This window comes from Brettanomyces nanus, chromosome 3, assembly GCF_011074865.1.
Source record: "Brettanomyces nanus chromosome 3, complete sequence".
Lineage (NCBI taxonomy): Eukaryota > Fungi > Ascomycota > Pichiomycetes > Pichiales > Pichiaceae > Brettanomyces > Brettanomyces nanus.
The window spans coordinates 24,139-42,646 of record NC_052376.1 but is presented as its reverse complement, the minus strand read 5'-3'; the positions used below and the strand labels follow the sequence as shown (position 1 = coordinate 42,646).

The 18,508-nt window shown below is 41.7% G+C and overlaps 7 protein-coding genes and 1 non-coding gene across 8 annotated transcripts; 4 read left to right on the top strand and 4 right to left on the bottom strand.

Moving 5' to 3' along the window:
* Positions 1 to 28: 28 nt before the first annotated feature.
* On the top strand, positions 29 to 1,792 carry FOA43_002660 (uncharacterized protein; the record flags this gene model as incomplete). The annotated part of the gene is made up of 1 exon (XM_038922945.1): positions 29 to 1,792. The coding sequence occupies one exon, from the start codon at positions 29 to 31 to the stop codon at positions 1,790 to 1,792; it is 1,764 nt and encodes a 587-aa protein (XP_038778873.1).
* An 84-nt stretch (positions 1,793 to 1,876) lies between these two features.
* FOA43_002659 (uncharacterized protein) lies at positions 1,877 to 3,061 on the bottom strand (the record flags this gene model as incomplete). The annotated part of the gene is made up of 1 exon (XM_038922944.1): positions 1,877 to 3,061. The coding sequence occupies one exon, from the start codon at positions 3,059 to 3,061 to the stop codon at positions 1,877 to 1,879; it is 1,185 nt and encodes a 394-aa protein (XP_038778872.1).
* A 268-nt stretch (positions 3,062 to 3,329) lies between these two features.
* Positions 3,330 to 4,610, top strand: FOA43_002658 (uncharacterized protein; the record flags this gene model as incomplete). Its single annotated transcript, XM_038922943.1, has 1 exon — positions 3,330 to 4,610. The coding sequence occupies one exon, from the start codon at positions 3,330 to 3,332 to the stop codon at positions 4,608 to 4,610; it is 1,281 nt and encodes a 426-aa protein (XP_038778871.1).
* Positions 4,611 to 4,705: 95 nt separating this feature from the next.
* On the bottom strand, positions 4,706 to 4,789 carry FOA43_002657. Its single transcript has one exon. It is a non-coding gene; the product is annotated as a tRNA-Leu (tRNA).
* Positions 4,790 to 6,830: 2,041 nt separating this feature from the next.
* On the bottom strand, positions 6,831 to 9,335 carry FOA43_002656 (uncharacterized protein; the record flags this gene model as incomplete). The annotated part of the gene is made up of 1 exon (XM_038922942.1): positions 6,831 to 9,335. One exon carries the CDS (start codon positions 9,333 to 9,335, stop codon positions 6,831 to 6,833), a length of 2,505 nt encoding a protein of 834 aa, XP_038778870.1.
* A 641-nt stretch (positions 9,336 to 9,976) lies between these two features.
* On the bottom strand, positions 9,977 to 10,990 carry FOA43_002655 (uncharacterized protein; the record flags this gene model as incomplete). The annotated part of the gene is made up of 1 exon (XM_038922941.1): positions 9,977 to 10,990. The coding sequence occupies one exon, from the start codon at positions 10,988 to 10,990 to the stop codon at positions 9,977 to 9,979; it is 1,014 nt and encodes a 337-aa protein (XP_038778869.1).
* Positions 10,991 to 12,721: 1,731 nt separating this feature from the next.
* Positions 12,722 to 15,145, top strand: FOA43_002654 (uncharacterized protein; the record flags this gene model as incomplete). Its single annotated transcript, XM_038922940.1, has 1 exon — positions 12,722 to 15,145. The coding sequence occupies one exon, from the start codon at positions 12,722 to 12,724 to the stop codon at positions 15,143 to 15,145; it is 2,424 nt and encodes an 807-aa protein (XP_038778868.1).
* A 260-nt stretch (positions 15,146 to 15,405) lies between these two features.
* On the top strand, positions 15,406 to 18,375 carry FOA43_002653 (uncharacterized protein; the record flags this gene model as incomplete). The annotated part of the gene is made up of 1 exon (XM_038922939.1): positions 15,406 to 18,375. One exon carries the CDS (start codon positions 15,406 to 15,408, stop codon positions 18,373 to 18,375), a length of 2,970 nt encoding a protein of 989 aa, XP_038778867.1.
* Positions 18,376 to 18,508: the final 133 nt, after the last annotated feature.

Genomic DNA, 18,508 nt, shown 5'->3' with positions numbered 1-18,508 from the left:
TCTCTCTTTCTATAACGTTGTTTGCATCATGCTTTTTACATCATTAGTTTCATTACTTGTTACGTCATTGAGTGTTGTTAGGGGTGAAGACTCTGCTGCAGTTGCTCCAGAAGACTCTGCTGTTGTGAGCCTAAATGCTGACAACTTCGAGGACTTTGTTAGTCAGCATCCTGTTGTGCTAGCCGAGTTTTTTGCTCCATGGTGTGGACATTGTAAGCACTTGGGACCTGAATTTGTCGCTGCTGCTGATGTGTTGTCGAAGAAAGACATTCCATTGGCTCAAGTGGACTGCACTGAAGAGAGAGACCTTTGCTCCAAGTATGAGGTGAGAGGTTACCCTACCCTGAAGGTGTTCAGAGGTTCGCCATCGGACTATTCCGATTACAATGGACAGAGAAAGTCTGATTCCATCATCAATTATATGACGAAGCAGACTTTGCCTGCTGTCAGCGTCTATGAGGATGCTGCTGACTTGTTGGAGGCCATCTCTGAAGTCAAGGATTCGTTCATCTTACAGGTCCTTCCTAAGGGCGTCACTGTGGGCAATGGTACTTTTTACGAGATTGCAGACGCTCAGAGAGATCTCTTCTCCTTTGCCACTACCAGCAATGAAGAGTATGTTAAGAAGTATGCTCCAAAGTCCGGGAAAAAACCAGGTTATGTCATTTTCAGGCCAGACGAGGAAATCTCCGATGCATCTGTCTACGACGACAAATTGATTGATGAGGAGCATTTGAACAAATTCATTGAAGTTGAGACAAAGCCTCTACTTGGTGAGCTGGATGGTTCATCTTTCCGTAGTTACATGGGTGCCAACTTACCATTGGCTTATTACTTCTACAATGATCTTACTCAGCGTGATGAGATCAAGCCTTTGCTCTCCAAATTGGCTAAGACTTACAGAGGTAAGATGAATTTTGTTGCTTTGGACGCTACTAAGTACGGTGTTCACTCTCAGAACTTGAACATGGAAGAGAAATTCCCATTATTCTCGATCCACGACATTCCATCTAATCTTAAGTATGGTATCTCTCAAGAGAAGGAGTTGAACAACAAGGATATTTCGTCGTTCGTCACTAAATTCTTTGCTGAGAAGTTGGAGCCAATTGTCAAATCCGAGCCTATTCCAGACACTCAGAACAGTTCTGTCTATCATTTGGTTGGTTATGAATATGAAAAGATTGTGGCTAGTCCAAAAGATGTCTTTGTCAAGTACTATGCACCATGGTGTGGACATTGTAAGAGATTGGCTCCAATTTATGAGTCTTTGGCTGACCTTTATGCCGAGGATGATAAGGCTAGTGGAAAGGTTCTTCTTGCCGAGATTGACCACACTGCCAACGATATCAATGGTGTTGACATCCAGGGATATCCAACTTTGATTTTATATCCAGCTGACGGTTCTGACCCTGTTTTGTTTGAGGGACAGAGAACTTTGGAAGGTATGGCTGACTTCATCAAGGAGAATGGTTCTACTGGTGTTGATGGTACTGCTTTGTACGTGAAGCAGCAGGAAAACTCGAAGGATGAGGAGAACGAAGACGAAGACGAGGAAGTTGAAGCCGAGGAAGAAAAGGTCGCAAAGCTTGTTGAAAAGATTGAAAAGGCTCAAAAGCCCGTTGCAGACGTCGCCGAAAAGGTGAAGGCTGCTGCTGGTTCCATTGGTCAAAAAATTCAAGAGAAATACGAGCAAGCCAAAGATTTGTTATTAGCCAAAAAGGAAGAGTGGACTGAGAAGCTTCAGGGAGTTCAAAAGGCCCCTGAAGAAGAGGAGGATCATGATGAGTTGTAAGTAGTCAAATAGTAATATTAAAGAGAGATTTCACTTTAAGTAGTTTCCGTTCTAAATAGTCATAAAGTTGCATAATATCGTAAGTTACTGAGGCCCTCTGACCGTCACCTCATCGTTCTTGACCACCACGCTAGCTGCCTTGGTCAATCTATTCATAATGGCCAATCCTTCGTGATCCTCGTGGACTCCTTCAACGAAAATATAGTCGACTCCAAGCTCGTCGACCTCTCTGAGCTCGGCAAACATGTTTTTTTGGATATCCAAGCCTGTCTGACCCAAATCCCTTTCTAGGGATATCAAACCACTCATCTTGGAGCTATCGGCGAAATATTCTGACCTCAAAAGGCCTATCTTCTCTGCTTCTAAATGATGATCCTTAATGTATTTCTTGATGGAGTGTACGCCATCCCCGCAGTCGAGAAAGAGAACCACTTCGGCAGTAGGAGAGTAATGTTTGTATTTCATTCCAGGGGTTTTAACCGGCTCGTTTTTACCTGCAGTTTTCTTGGCAATGACAATCTTTTGCCAGAACGGACCTCCCACTTTTCTAATCATTTCCACGGGGATTCCACCGGGTCTGAGAAGCATTGGAGGATCAACAGTGCCGTCTATTACGGTACTTTCAAGACCAACATCGCATGCACCACCATCTAATATTAGAGGAATCCTTCCCTTTAAGTCGTGATACACGTGAGAGGCTAAAGTAGGCGACGGTCTAGTAGATGCATTAGCTGAAGGAGCTGCTAAAGGCAAATCACTCATGGCGATGAGAGCCCGAGCGATCGGATGAACTGGCATTCTGACAGTAAAAGTGGGTTGATTTGCCCTAACGCACGGTGAGATCGGGCTCTTGTTCTCATCTTCAATAGGCATTATGATGGTTAGAGGACCTGGCCAAAACTTTTCAATCAAACCTTCGTAGACGGCAGGAATCTTTTGGCCTGGAATGAGTAGTCGACGCTTCAACTGATCAATAGAAGAAATATGCGAAATCAAGGGGTTGTCGGCTGGTCTGTGTTTGGCAGCATATATGGCCTTGACACTCTCAGTAGACAAAGATGAACCTCCCAATCCATACACAGTCTCTGTAGGAAAGCCAACAACTCCTCCAGGCTTCTTTATAATCTCGGTGGCCATTCTTAGAGCTTTTTCTGTATCCGGATCAGAGATTGAAAGCCTTCCATGATCATCAAAATGGATAGAATCCCTGTCAACCTTGAGCACTTTTGTATCAAAGTCATCTTTGTACTGTTGAAGAGGTTTGGCCATATTTGAAGAATAGCTGTATGCTTTTGAAGCTAGCTTATTTATGGAACACCAAAGCTTTGAAATACTGTGTAACACCGTATTAAAAGACGTTTTCGACGTATCAGACGAAGAAATGTGGATAAAGAAGAAGGAATCCGGCCGAGATCGAACGGAATAAATCGATCAAAATGAAGCATCTCGAAATCGCGACGTGAAAAGAAAATGCCGAAGAGGCTTATTTAGAGAGATGAAACAACAGAAGAGAAACTCTTGTCTTCTTCCTGTAACAATGTTTGGCTTGGCTAAAAAGTTTGTCTCTAGCATTGAGACTCAAGCATCTGTTTATCTCAATTCCAGCTCGAGTGATGGCAGAAATTACACTCCAAATACTATAGGTCTTCGCGTGGTTAATGTTGAAAAGGACTCAGTGGCAGAACAGTACGGATTAGAGAGCTGGTTTGATTTTGTGACTTCTATAAATGGTCGAGACGTGCTTTCATTTTTCAGACATGGTAAAGCATTGGACTCCAATCCATACAGTGGAGCACAGCCTGGGGAGGTGGTATCCATGCAGACTTCTGGATTGATAGTAGATCCCAGTAATGTTGACTACAGTGTGATGCTTGAGTTTCTTGCGATGGAGGTGAACGATAAGAAAAACGATCTTGTTTTGACCACCTGGTCGGCCAAGGGAGGGATCACCAGAGATATCTGTGTCCCCAATGGGGAGTTTCAGGCTGGTGCCTCTGAATTGGACGAGGTTAGCTTGGATAAGCCTGATAAAGATGGCCCAACTGTGCATAATTCTGCCTTTCGCAAGCTGAAAGTCACTTTTCAGCTGACACCTCTTTCTTCTGCGTTCTATGTGTGGCATATATTGCGCGTTCAACAGAATTCACCCGCTTATGTGGCTGGAATTATTCCTGATGAATACATTCTCAACTGTGAGGGTGGTAAATTGTCTACTGGAGGTGAGGATTTACTAGGTAGAGTAATCACTTCAGTGCACAACAAGTGGATTCAAGAACAGCAGCAACAGATTCAAAATTCGACTGCTGTTTCTCCATGTTCTTTGGTGCTCTACATGTATAACCATGATTATGACACTGTGAGACCCGTCACAATCTATCCGAATACGCAGTGGGGTGGAAGAGGTCTTTTGGGATGTGATATAGGCTATGGTCTTCTACATAGAGTTCCTGAGGTGATTGGTAAGTTTCAGGGCAGTGAGAGTTCGTCCAAGATTGATCTAACCCCTGGAAGTGTGGTATTCAATCAAGATGAAAGTCTTCCTGCCGCTACGAACAATCTACTCAAGCCTGCAGCACGCGCTCCTTTATTCAGTGACTCCCAGGTACATCTTGATGATACTTCTATTGCTACCAAGCCTCCTCCAAAGCCCACGAGAAGAATTAAGCATGGTTCTAAGCCTAGTAGTGCCAAAGCCAATGCTCTAGAGGAGTACTTCAAGGAAGAAGAGGAGAAGTCGCACGCGGTTGACAATGTAGTGAGATCCAATGGTTCCAATGATTCTATTGCTACTGTTCCTCTTCCTCCAAAGATTATCTAAGAATGTTAATAGAATTGGCAAAAACAAGTTATCAAGTAGCATCCAACTTGTCTTTCTAGGGTTAAAAGCAAAATTAAAAAAATGTATTTCAAAGATGCATAAGGCGGGATTCGAACCTGCGCACTCTCACGAGTAACAGATCTTGAGTCTGTCGCCTTAGACCGCTCGGCCACTTATGCAATTCTTATTTTGAGGATGTGCTAGTTCTTTATTGAAGAAAGAACTTATTTCTTACTTACAATGGATTGCTAATTATTAATCTAGTTCAAGTGTGAGGTTCTCAGGTGGTTTACTTAATTTCAGTTCACTATCTTATCTAAGCCAAGTGTAAGCTTCCAAGACTACTCACATGAGGTATTATTATAAAGGACTTGTTCTTCTGTTCGAGTCCGCGCTTAAACTAAACTAATTCTCAATTAGGCAACTCAGGGTATTCTCTGATAACCCCTCTCAAATAACTTTGAAAGTAGCGGCTTTTTAACGTAACTATTAACTTTGGTCGTTTCAAAGCACGAAGACAATGATGATATACAAGGTGTAATAGTGGTCCGAGTATAAAAGCTCTCAAAAGTAGTAATAATGATAATCTTAATAATTGATATGATGTCTCGTTATGATACTAGTCCTTATGATGTATCTTTTTCATGATGTTCTATTGTAGTTTATTGTCTCTTTATACCTTTCCAGAGCTACATGTCAGTTATAAAGACTACCAACAGTGAAGTGTACCATTAGTACTAATAGCAAGGTGTACTAAGAGGCGCATTATTTTAAAGTTTGATACGAATATTTCCCAAAGGGTTGGGACAGAATCTCTTACCTCAGTGATAATCTGCAGCAAGCATTCTGGTACTCCGTCTATGTATATCGGCTATTTATATCCACGGACTTTTCAAGTACCGAAATTGACAACAATCAAAAACCTCATAAACTGCTCTAAGCCCCGCTTACATAATCCGACTCTTAACATGTCATTATAGAAGGACTTGCTGTTGTCGATTTCTTACTTCGTAGTTATAAATACCTGTTCGCAAAAGTATCATTCTATTCTCTTGTTTAAGTCCACGCTTAAACTCGCAAATTCTCAACTAGGTAACTTAGGCCGTTCTCTAGGCAACCTCAGGTTTGACAGAACCTTAATAACCAGTGTTTTTCTAAAGATGTACTCTGGAGCTCTCTTTCAAGGTGGTGTCGCAACCAGCAAAGATATTGCACCCTCGTTCGTTTTCCTTATACTCTATGTGGTGATTACTGCATTCATACTATGTCGAATCTGCTTTAGTAGATCAACCCAGCGCTTACTTCTTCTTCCATTGCTATTTACTTTAGTTGCAATCACAGCGTTTTCCCTTCGACTTTCGTTGGCATTCGATGCCAGAAATGATAAAGCTCTCAATAAGAACGTTTTTGTAGCTGAGTTGGTGTTATTCAGTGCCGGTTTCACCTTATTAGTCCAAGCATATTACAATATAGCTAATGAAGGCATCCTTTTTCCTGCCATTAAAGGTTTTCCATTCTTTACTCTGTTCTACCGACTCACACGTTACTTAGCTTTGGTGCCAACAATCCTTTTCATCGTTTCCTGGACCAATCTTACGGGAACCGATGCTAATTACACACAAGATAGAGCTATGATATTGGCTGCTGACTATTTATTACTTGTCATGTCTGCTGTGGGATTGTTTACTACCTTATGTCTCTACAGAACTGCAACTTCCCATTACCCTCTTTTAACTGTGAGTATTTGTATTTGGGGCAACTTATTTTGTCTTGCATTGGCCATCTACAGGTTGTTAGTGGTATATTCGGTTGTTGCAAATAGTGTCAGCCGCATATCATTATATTATTGTGTGTCGTGCCTTTTTCAGTTATTAGCAGTGGCCCCATTTGGACTATTTAAGGTAGCTAAAAATTGACAATCTCTTTTATCTTTGACAGTATCGTTTCAGTTACTGTTATCTTTCGGGAAAATTACCTATTTAATCAACGTTTTCTGATTGTTATCAAATTCCCACCTCTTTCTCTTTAGAGTCTTTTAGAAGAACGTTTTCTAAATACAAATAATTACAGGAGAAATTTAGGTATGAGTTCAGTAAGTAAAAATGCATATTTGATGTTGACTACAATGCCCATGCATGTACATGATGAAAGAGTTATCGTTATGAAATAAAAAGTTTCTGTTTAAATTCAAAGCTCAATATAATGGCATAACCGAGATTCTTAAATTCCGGACCAGTTCTTTGTAGTCGACAAGGTGTAATTCTCCTCGACAAATGGTCCCTGAGATGAATCTCCAACGAGAACATTGTAATCACCCTTCTGTGCACACCAGCTATTCTCATCGACGTTGTAGTAGGATGAAGCGTAAAGGTAGGGAATAGTGACGGTAACGCTAGCAGACTCCGAAGGTTGCAAATGAACCTTATCAAATCCCTTCAACTCCTTAACGGGCCTCTCAACAGACACTTCTGTCTGTGGTGCGACATAAACCTGGACAACTTCCGATCCGGCTCTAGCCCCCGTGTTTGTTACTTTAACCGTAATATGGAGGTCATCTCCGGCCAAAGCCACTTTCAAGTCAGTAAACTTGAAGGATGTATAAGAAAGACCAAATCCGAATGGGAAAGCGGGTTCTCTTCTGGTCTTTTCGTAGGCTCTGTAGCCAACGAAAACATCTTCTCCGTAGACCACTTCACCATTATTCGACTTGTAGGTAAGGAAAGCCGGATTGTCTTCAAGTTTCTTTGGATAAGTAAGAGAGAGCTTACCGGAAGGATTAGCTAGACCGTAAATAATGTCAGCAATTGCATTACCAGATTCACATCCGCCAAACCAGGCTTGAACAAAGGCAGGAACTTTCTCTATCCAAGGAAGAGTAACGGGCGTACCCGATTGGTTGACCAAAATAACTCTACTGTTAACCTTAAGAATCTCTTGAACAAGTCTATCCTGCAAACCTGGAAGATCCATGTTCTTCCTATCGAAACCTTCAGATTCGTACTGTTTCGAGCTACCGGTGCAGAGGATCACAGTATTTGCCTTGCTTGCCTTGGCAACAGCATCGGCAATAAAACGTTCCTCATCATAATCTAGCATAAGTCCTACATAGATGGAACCGCCACCATTCATGGAGGTGAGATCTTCTGATTGAAATGGGAAGGTTGGGGCCGAACCAAACTCAAGGTGGAATTTGTAAGTCTGTCCAGCCTTAAATTGAACCTTCTTTTTATATCCCACACTAGTAACTTCATCTGCATCACCCCCTAACACTTGATCTGTCTTGTCATCAATCAAGATCTTACCATCAAGATAAACTAAGGCGGAACCAAAGCATTTTTCGGAAATGGTGTATTCCCCAGAAGTCTCTGGTGTAAATTCACCGTCCATATCCATGTAGAATAATTCAGAATCCTCTACAGGCTGATAGTCGAACAACTTTAGCATGGAACTCTCAATGTAGAACTGCTCGATGAGAGTTCTGTTGGCAGTTTCTGGAGGTTCCTTGAACACTCTGATGTCAAATCCCTTATGGGAACCCGAAACAACATTTTTACCAAGATCACCAGCACCTTTATCTATGGAACAACCCAATGCATATGTCTTCTTCTCGCCTAATAGATGACATATCGAATCATAAACGTTTGTCTCATAATAAGGAGTCAACGAGGCCGATCCACCCCCAGAAGTTCTAGCTGACTTAGCGTTAGGGCCAATAATGACAATATCATCATTCTTCGCCAATGGAAGAATGCTATCATCATTCTTGAGTAGAACAATTCCACTCTGGGTGATTTCCCTAAGTAGTTTCTGAGTCTCTGGGGTATTGTTCAAAGTATCTTCCTTGCCGTTCTTCGAAACAGAGCAATGCTGGGCATTCTCAATGAATTTCAACACGTGTTTAGCTCTCTTGTCGATGGCAGAAAGTTTAAGCTCTCTGGAGGTAATTTGGTGCTTGATGGAATCGAATTTCCGGCTAACCGCAGGGCCTGGACATTCAAGATCAAGTCCAGCATTAATAGAATTCTCAGAAGAGTAGACTCCGAACCAATCAGACATAAGTAGTCCATTGTAATGCCACTCATCTCTGAGAATATCGGTAAGAAGAAACTTATTTTCAGAGACATGAGTTCCGTTGACCTTGTTGTAAGAGGTCATTATAGACCAGGGGTTGGCATACTTAATGGCGAGCTGGAAAGGCATTAAATATACTTCTCGAAGTGCTCTCTCAGTAACCAAAGCACTGAAGGAAGTACGGTCATCTTCCATATCGTTGCAGACAAAATGCTTGATTGTAGCAGAAATTTCTTTACTCTGAATACCCTTGATAACACTGGCAGCGCACCATCCAGAGAGATAAGGATCTTCTCCAAATGATTCAAAGCCACGTCCTCCAATTGGAGCTCTTTGAATGTTAACAGTGGGTCCTAAGATTACATGGGCACCCTTATGTTTAGCTTCTTCAGCCATTAGTTTACCGGCTCTTTGAAGTAGCTCCTTATCCCAGGTGGAGCCGAGACCTGTACCGCATGGGAGGCATGCAGAAGGAGTACCTCTGAAGAATTTTGATCCACGAACCCCATTTGGGCCATCACTTAGACGAATGGCAGGGATGTGAAGCCTTTCAATGGAATGAATATGCCAAGTATCATCCAAAGAAAGAAATTTGATTTTGTCGTCGGTTGACAATTGGTCCCAGACCTCTTCAACAGAGAATTGAACGGACATAGTACTTAGTTACAAAGAATGTGAAACGATCTAGAAGGCAGGGCAATGATGCAGCGACTCCGTAGCATATATATACGTATGTAGCTGACCCCCACCACATGATGTCAAAAATGTACGGAGAAGATCCTTAAAACAGATGTTTTTCCGTGTGTCAACTGGAAAATCTTCCCGTTTCGTGTCATATCTCCGTAAATCGGATATGAGGAGTCCAAACTAGTAACGCTACTGACAGCTATTGTAATAATGTACATTATTGATATGTTTTATTCATTGAGAGCCGAAGCATATGACAGACTACTAGGCGAATAAATAACTATGAAGCGCATACCTGAAAGATTAGCGCCCCACACCAAAGTTTCAGTATCCTAGTATCCAAGCATTGGCCTGGTCAGTGTTCTTTATATTTAGTCTTTCTGCTCCTATTAGAAAACCGTGACTAGAACGCAAAAAAAGAGCACGGATAGCAAAAAGCACAAGGTGGGAAAAATGATGGTAAAGCAAATAATTCCAGGGCAGAAAGAACAAATGAAGAAGATATGTTTGAGGAGGAGGATGAGCATCGATGTGGGACACCAAGAGATACGTAGAAAAATTAATGAAATGAGATGAAAGAAAGAAAGAAAGAAAGGCTATTTGTTGAGTTAGACCATATCATCCTCCTTGTTTATGACAGTGTTGACGGGTAAATTAGAGTCTTTTCTTGGCCTAGTTCTGAGCGTTTTCCATCCAACCTTAGACGACATGTGGTCCAAACTCCTGAAGAAGTTAGTACGTATGCACCACTGGTAAAAGTACCATTCCATAAGGAAAATAAAACATCCGGTCGTGATGCCACAGAATACAGCCAATGGAATGTGTCTTCCCAAAGCCTTGATAAATCTGGCATCATCCAGATGCCAAGATGATCCCTTGGAGATGACAAAGAAAGAGTTCTCCTTCCCTGTGTAGTCATCAGGCAACATGATTCTCACGTTTGCCTCTTCAGGAATATTGTTTCTCCGATACTGTTCTAATATAACAGAGAGGAACAAGGGTCCCGTGGAAAACATGATGGTAATGTAAGGCACAAGCCAGTTACGGTTGTAGTTCTGAAGGTTATTTAACACCTTAACAAAGAAAGGATGACCAGGAACTGAACCCAATACATCATTGGACACTCCAGTAGGAGTGGTTGTCCTGGCAAATGCAGGAACAGTTAAAAGAGGATCCAACTTGCGTTCGCAACCATCATCAAGATCGATGTAGATACCACCATAACGAACAAGAGCGAAATAACGGATAGCATCTGCTCTCTCTATAGGGAATTTATAGGAATCCCAAGTCTCAAGGAACCAATCATATTCTTCTTCTATCAATTTTCTAGCCATATCGTCCGTCCATAGGATATACTCATATTCTGGATGTAAATCTTTGCATCTTTGTTGACCAGCCCTCCAAATTTCGGGAACATCCTCTGTTTTATAGGTCTGATGTATTATTTTGGGGATGATAGCAGGCTTTTCGATCTTGTCGTCTGCTGAATTAAGTTCCGAATCCAAAAGGGCATCTTTTGTAAGGTCATCTAAGGGTAGTAAAAGGAGGTCCAAACTGCAATAGAGCAAGAATGCTGCTATTGTGATATGGGCCCATATAATGACCTTAAGAGATCTTCTCATAAATGGATCAAATAGTTCCACTGTTTGTGAACAAATAGTTATAGAAAAGTATCAATCTCTTTTCACTACCAAATTCTCTGAGGAGCAAATGCAGTACATAAAATAGCCCGCAATTTTACTGTGCCTGCTAAAGCGATCACTGCTTGTCCGTCTGGCTTGATCAGTTTATTTTTATTTGTTTAAATTTTTTTTACGTTTCTTTTTTTCTTTTGCTGTTGTATATTTGCTTGTATGACGCTGTAAATAGTGGATAATTTTCATAAAAAGGAAAGATTATGCAAAAAGCAAATTTAAGTAACAGATTTCTGGAAGAATAGCTGCGCAGAGTGATAAAATTTAAATGTAAATTGCTGAGCCGACTCTTCTGAGTAGAATTTCCTAATGAGGTAAGGTAGAAAAGTGGTTTATAGTGGACCAGGGAAATTTTGGACACCATCAAGGTAATCGAGCGGAGCACTCACTGTTCTGAACTATCTACTGCCTTTTATCTATACATGCTTACAACTTCTATTCCTTCACACCATCAGAAAAAAAAAATGCTTGGCACGTTACAACTATCTGGAAATCATGTAGTATTATCTTATCCTATTTATTTTTCATTTTTAATCATTGAGCGGGGAAAACTTTGATGGCTCTTTAGTCCAGGGGAAGTTCCTCTACACTTGCTTTCAACTTGATTCGTGACTTTTGTAGTTATCAAGCACTTTTTTGTGTAGTATTCCGTAATCAATCGTCACCGGGCTTGCGTTCCATATCGGATCGGCATCCCTAGAAAAATAAGCGTGTATGCGTCCCAATATAATAGGGGGAGATATGTATCTATTACGTGAAAGAAGGAAGAAAAAAAATATGAAATTGCTCATAGGCTCAACACGAGTAAGGAGCATCAAAACGTCAGGCCTTCTTAATGATGAAGAGTATATTAGCCAACCTTAATTATCCACGTTACCACATGCTTACTGAGGTAAGCCTGTAGTGACCTGCATGACGGATTCCACATGCATCCTCATCAGGTAAAGTACACTCCCAACTTGTGACATGTTTCTTTTTTCCTTTTTCAGATTACATCTCGATCGATGCACATTTCCTATATAGGTAGAATGGTGGATTTTTTAATCGAGTGAAACGCGGTCTTATTATTCCATTTTCGTCGCGGTTTCAGTGCGGGTTTCTGGTACCAGACGCGGGCTGCGACATGAATAAGCACTCAGGGGGCTATTGTTCGTGCCTGGTAACAGCGCCGTTTCGTTTACTGTTTCGGCTGTAACTTTCGGAACAAGCGCGTTCTTAGTTAGTAGTGGCTTCTGTTGGTTCGGCATCCTCTCCGTCTTGCTAATCATTCCGACCAAACTAAGAGAGAGAAATGGCAAATACACTTGGAGTATAATCGGTAATGCGAGTTTTTTGGTAAATCAAACGTCTTTTTACGCCTGAGATCGGTCTACATGTTAATATCTTTTCTTTTTGATTAACCCAGTTTGTCAGATTTGATGATCAAAATACATTAGACTTAAACGGAATGAACTTCTTATGCACACTCTTCGCTATGAATGGCAGTTTTGCAAAATAAACTGTTTGTTTGCAGGATAGTACAGGTAGATAGAAATAGAACTGGTAATCACACAGTATGCGGTGTAAGGATGTCGGTGCTTAACGGCTTGCTTCATTTCTGGTCACCTCTATCAGGGTCCATTCCTTCTGTCTTCTCTCGTTCTAGCTATCAATGGGTACATGAGGGACAAGAAACAAGCAGTGGTATCGAGGTTCAAGTGCCCGTTTCCTAACTGCAGCAAGTTTTTCAAAAGACGAGATTACTTACAACGCCATGAAGCAAATCATGCAGCAGTAAGGCCGTTCAGATGCGAGCTTTGCGGCATATCTTTCTCCAGGAAGGACTTGGTGAGAAAGCATAAGACATCGAAATCCCACAGGAAACAAGTCGAATCTCTGCAAAACCCATCCAGTCCGATATTTGTCAACACTTTTTTGGATGCAAAGGTGTTTAAAAATACCCGTACGTCTAACAAAAGAGCTAGATTCAAGGTCAATAAGGATGAAAAGGGTCGGCCTGCTGGAGTGCAACATGATTCGGCAGTTTTAGGTTTGGAGAGACTTAATTTTACCAATTTGGTGAATTTTGAAGACTCCTATGGATGGCTTTTTGATGGTTCGGATTCTTCTTCAACTATCCAGGATGATGAATACTCGGGTGGAACCGCTATGGTTCATTCAGGACAGCTTTCGCCGGAAAATACGAATACGTTAGACTCGGAAGCTCACTGCTGGGATGTTTCCTTGCCGCCTGTGTTGCAGCAGCATGCAGTGGAGCTGATTACGCAGATTTTGGTAGATGATTCTTTATCGATGACTTCTAAACTAAGAACTTCAAAAATCAACACATATTTCGCTCATTACTACAAGTATTTTGACACTACTTGTCCGATTGTTCACAGGCAGATCTTTACTTCTGGAAATGCGGATGATAACTTGCTTGCATTGTTGGTGGTGGCTGTGCTGACGATAGGAATGTCATTTACTGATGGTGGCACACAAAAGTATTCTGAAGAATACATGTTGGCCATTGAAATTCACAGAAAGCTTAGGACTGCGTTGTTCGTAGAAATTGAGAAGTACCAAAATATAAACGACATCTCTTTGGAGTTGCTTCTCACCCTAGAGCTTACAGATTTCTTCAACATATATATGGGATCTGGGTCACAGAGCCGAAGTGCAAATATCTTCCATCCCATGGTGATGTCTCTTTTTCAAGAACTTGATCTTTACCTGAACGTAGAAGAGCCCAATATAGAAAGCAACGAGGAAGTTTCCCGGGATAAGTGGATATCCTGGATCCGTTACGAGAGCTTGAAAAGAGTAGCATATTTTGCCTACTTGATGGATGCACAACGCACCTTCTTCTATTCCAAAAATCCTTGCATGTCTATCTTTGAGATTCAGCTGGAATTGCCTTATACAGATCGTGCCTGGTATGCACCAGATCCGGCTGAATTTATGTTATATTATTCAAAACAACCGAGAGGCTTGTTTAGCAGGAACCGTAAATTACCCGATGATCATACGCCGTATGTTATTGGTACACGCGATTTAACTACTAATGGATTGTTGATTCCCAACGTGAAGAGTGAAGGAAAATGGCCCAATTTCCTTTGGAGTCTAAGGCGGTTGATGCAATCATACAGTAAGAATCAGAAGGAGTACCACACAGATTGCTTTTCACAGTTCTCTCGATACATATTATTGCATGGAGTATTATCACTCATTCGAGAGCTTAGAAATCTAAGTATATTAGACCTCGGTAACCAGAAAAGCAGGCTGAGTACGATGGCGGCCAAGATTGAGCAGTCTCTATTCAACTGGAAAGGTTACTTGAACAAGCACATCGCAGATATGAATGCATCCTCATTGGACGGTAAGTTACCCCTGGGTCAGATGAATGACTACGGTACGTCTCCATCATTTTGGTCGAATGTGATCATGTTCAAAACGGGATTGTTGGGTCTTTATTGCGATTTTGATCTTTTATTCAAATATCGCAGTAGCATAAGGAAATTGGAAGGTCAAGGAGGTGGGTGTAATGGTACCTTTGCAGAGATTTTCTCGCCGGAAAGAACCAAATTCTACGAACTAGGAATGGCCAAAAGTGAAATGATGGTGAGATCATGGGCATGCTCGAAAAGTGGACTACATTCAAATATAGAAGCATGTAATATCCTTCGGATGATTTTTTACAATGAGGAATTACTATCTTCTCTCCCGCATGCTCCCTTCTCAATGTACATTTCTGTTTTAACGTGCTGGTTTTACCAACACAATGGAAGTTTGAGCCCGTCAGGAAGTGATATGCCTGTGAATTCACCTGAGTTGGATATAGTAACGCAAGGGGATGAAATTCGCAAAAAAGCTCTTGAATACATCTCATACACTTTGGACGAGGTCTCAGTAGAGATGGCATACCAGGAAGGTCCTGCACAAGTAAGCATCTCTACACCAGCAGCTCAAACTGGGAACGAGAAGTTGTTACTTGTTAAAGCTCTCGTTCTTCATTCAATCGTAGTACTGGAGAGGTCATCACGTTGGGCCAATTCTAATTCCACTATAGATGATTTGTGCAGTTTACTGAATGTAAAGCCATAGTTAGGATAGGTCTATATTTCTTATTTCTTTTCTTAGCTTCTGTTATTTTGTTTCGGCTTTTTTTCCAGCACTCTATTTAGGTGCTTGGCCCTCCACCCAAACTTCCGTAACAGGAAGGAGATACGGAGAAAAATAAATCGAGTAAGTTCCTTGGCATAAGAATGGATTAAGTAGGACTGGGAAGTCGGAACCTTATAAATTAGGAAGCGTTCTTTCTGTTCTTTGTCGGAAGGTACGAGAACCTCAGCAGGTAAAACTTCATGAAGAAAGCTTTATTGATTGGTGTCGATGTCGGTGGAACTAATACCGACTGTGTCTTAATCGACCCTTCGGAATTTGGTAACGAGAATAAGGGTGTCTTAAGCTGGAACAAAGTGGTGACTACGGCCGATGTTTCGAAAGGTATTGAGCGAGGAATTTTGAAGCTACTTGATGATTGCAGTCAGATTGAAAAACATGATATCATCTCTGTTACAATTGGCACTACGCACTTTATCAACGCTGTTATCGAGCAGGATCAAGCCAGGTTGGATAGGGTGGCAGTTCTAAGATTATGTGGGCCCTACTCTCACAATGCACCGCCTTTTTCAGATTTTCCCAGAAGATTGAAGCGGATACTAAATGGTTACATCGGCTTCCTCAACGGAGGTTATCAAGTTGATGGTAACGAGATTCAACAGTTGGATGAGGCCGAGATCATAAATCATGCTGAAGAAATCAAGCGTCTTCATCTCAGGGCAGTTGCCATTGTAGGAATCTTTTCTCCAATGAAAGCCGATCAGGAATTGAAGGTTAAGCAAATTTTACAAAGGGAGATCCCAGGGATTAGAATTGCCATTTCCAATGAGGTTTCCGGGATCGGCTACTTGGAAAGAGAAAATGCGACCATATTGAACGCTGCCACAATGAATTTTGCCAACAAGATCATCACTTCTTTCATGACGGCCATGGCTACGTTAGGTTTATCGTGTCCTCTTTTCTTGACGCAAAATGACGGTACGGTTTTACCGGCAGAAGAATGTCGTCGTCTTCCTATTAAAACTTTCTCTTCTGGTACTACAAACTCTATGAGAGGTGCATCTTTCCTTGGAGATGTCCATGGTAAAAGTGTCGTGGTTGTCGATGTTGGTGGAACAACCTGTGACGTCGGTCTTTTACTTCCTACTGGTTTCCCTCGACAATCTTCTTCTTATTCCATAGTCGGTGGTGTCAGGATGAACTTCTCTATGCCTCATGTCGAGAGTATAGGTCTTGGTGGAGGCTCGTATGTCCGCACTGACACTAAGTCTGGCCTGACAGTGGGTCCGGATTCTTCTGGTTGTGATATTGTAAATCAGGCCTTAGTTTTTGGTGGTGGTAGAATTACTGCTACTGATGTTGCTGTTGCCGTGACCAAAGATGACCAAGGAATTGACCTTGAGATTGGTGATGCTGCCAAAACTGTTGGTGTTTTTACTGAGGAATTCAAAGCTGACTTTAAAGATACCATTAAAAATATGTTAGAGAAAGTCATTGATCGCATGAAGACCAGCCCTGATGACATTAGTGTTTTGGCAGTTGGTGGTGGCTCCTTTATGGTTCCGGAGACGTTGGAAGGAGCTACTCAAGTGATCAAACCTCTTTATTACAGCGTGGCCAATGCTATTGGTGCAGCAATGGGTAAAATCTCCTCCGAAGTTCACGTTATTAAGATTCTACTTCCTGGAGGAATCACAAAGGAGCATATTATAGAGGAACTAAAGGCCGAAGCCGTTGAAAAAGCGGTTGCTAAAGGTGCAGTTAAAGAATCTGTTAGCATAGTGTATATTTCTGCTGAACCGATTCCTTATGTGTCCAACACGTTTGAATTTTTTATTAAGACTATTGCGGATGTTGACTACTCTCGGATTCAGCTAGAATCGGAACCTAAAGTGGGTTCCACTGTTTCTGAAATCAACCTCCTTGAAACCTCTTTAGAAAGTGAGGAAGTTACTAAAAATGCCAGCACTGCGAAGGAGAGTATTGAGGCACCGGGAGTAAATTACGTTACATATCAGCCTTTTATCAATGAGAAAAGGCAGTGGCTCTTGAGTGAAACAGATCTTGAATACATCTGTATTGGTTGTTACATTGTTGGAAGTGGAGGTGGAGGCAACCCGTACTCTTTCTTCTTGGAAGCCAGAAATTTATTGCGTGGGGGCGACACAATCACCGTTGTCGACGTTAAAGATGCCTCCAAGTATGTCCATGGAGATGGATGTATTGCATCCATTTGTTATGCTGGATCTCCTACCGTATCTCATGAGCAACTTTCTGGTGATGCCCTCAAAGTTTGCTATGATTATATGGCTAAGTACCTTCAGAAAAATCCTGAATTGTTGTTCCCAATCGAAATTGGTGGGGGTAATGGTTTGTCTCCTTTTGAAATTTCGTCGTCCTCTCGATTGAATATTCCAGTTGTGGACTGTGATTTAATGGGTCGTGCATATCCAACCCATTGGCAGACTATTCCGGTTGTATACGCCAAACCTAACGAGAGTTGCTATCCCCCTACTGTTATCAGTAATGGTAATTCCAATACCATGATTATCGCCGATTCCAAGACAGATGCCTTGCTTGAAAGGTGTATGAGAGCTGCATTATCCGAGATTGGTGCTACTGTCGGTGTCATGAATCCTCCAATGACCCAGCGGGAACTTGAGTTGAAAACAATCCATAACTCATTGTCCCTCTGTTGGAGAATTGGTAAAGCCGTCAAGATTGCCAGACAGAAATCCGAAATCGATTCCCTTCCTCTGACTATTCTAAGTTCCATCAATGATTCCGGAAAGCATTTGTTTTCTGGCAAGATCGTTGGAGTCGAGCGCACGTTGCGGAAGGGCCATATATATGGTGAGGTTACCATCGAAGAATTGGAAGAACCCAGAAGAAAAATGGTCATTCCATTTAAGAATGAAAACATTTATTGTAAGCTTCAAAACAACGATGGAAGTGATTCCAAGGTAGTTTGCTCAGTGCCCGATTTGATTGCAGTGATCGATGCCGATACTGGAGAAGCGGTTGGAACTCCTGATTACAGATACGGTCTCCTTGTCTTTGTCCTTGGAATTGCACCTAGCAACAAATGGACTGACTCGGAAAGGGGTCTTGCTATCGGTGGCCCTGAAGGTTTTGATCTTGATTTGGAGTATCATCCAATCAGTAATTATTCTCCTCCATTATCTGTAATAGATGAATACGGACAAGAATAAGTATCTGATATAGCGTAAACCATTTAATAGACTTAAATGGCTTCTTCAAGAGAACAGTTGTCATCAGTAACACTCAGGTCGGTTGGTAATTCTGGAGGAAATGTCTTCGCTTAGATACGTGTTGACGAGATTT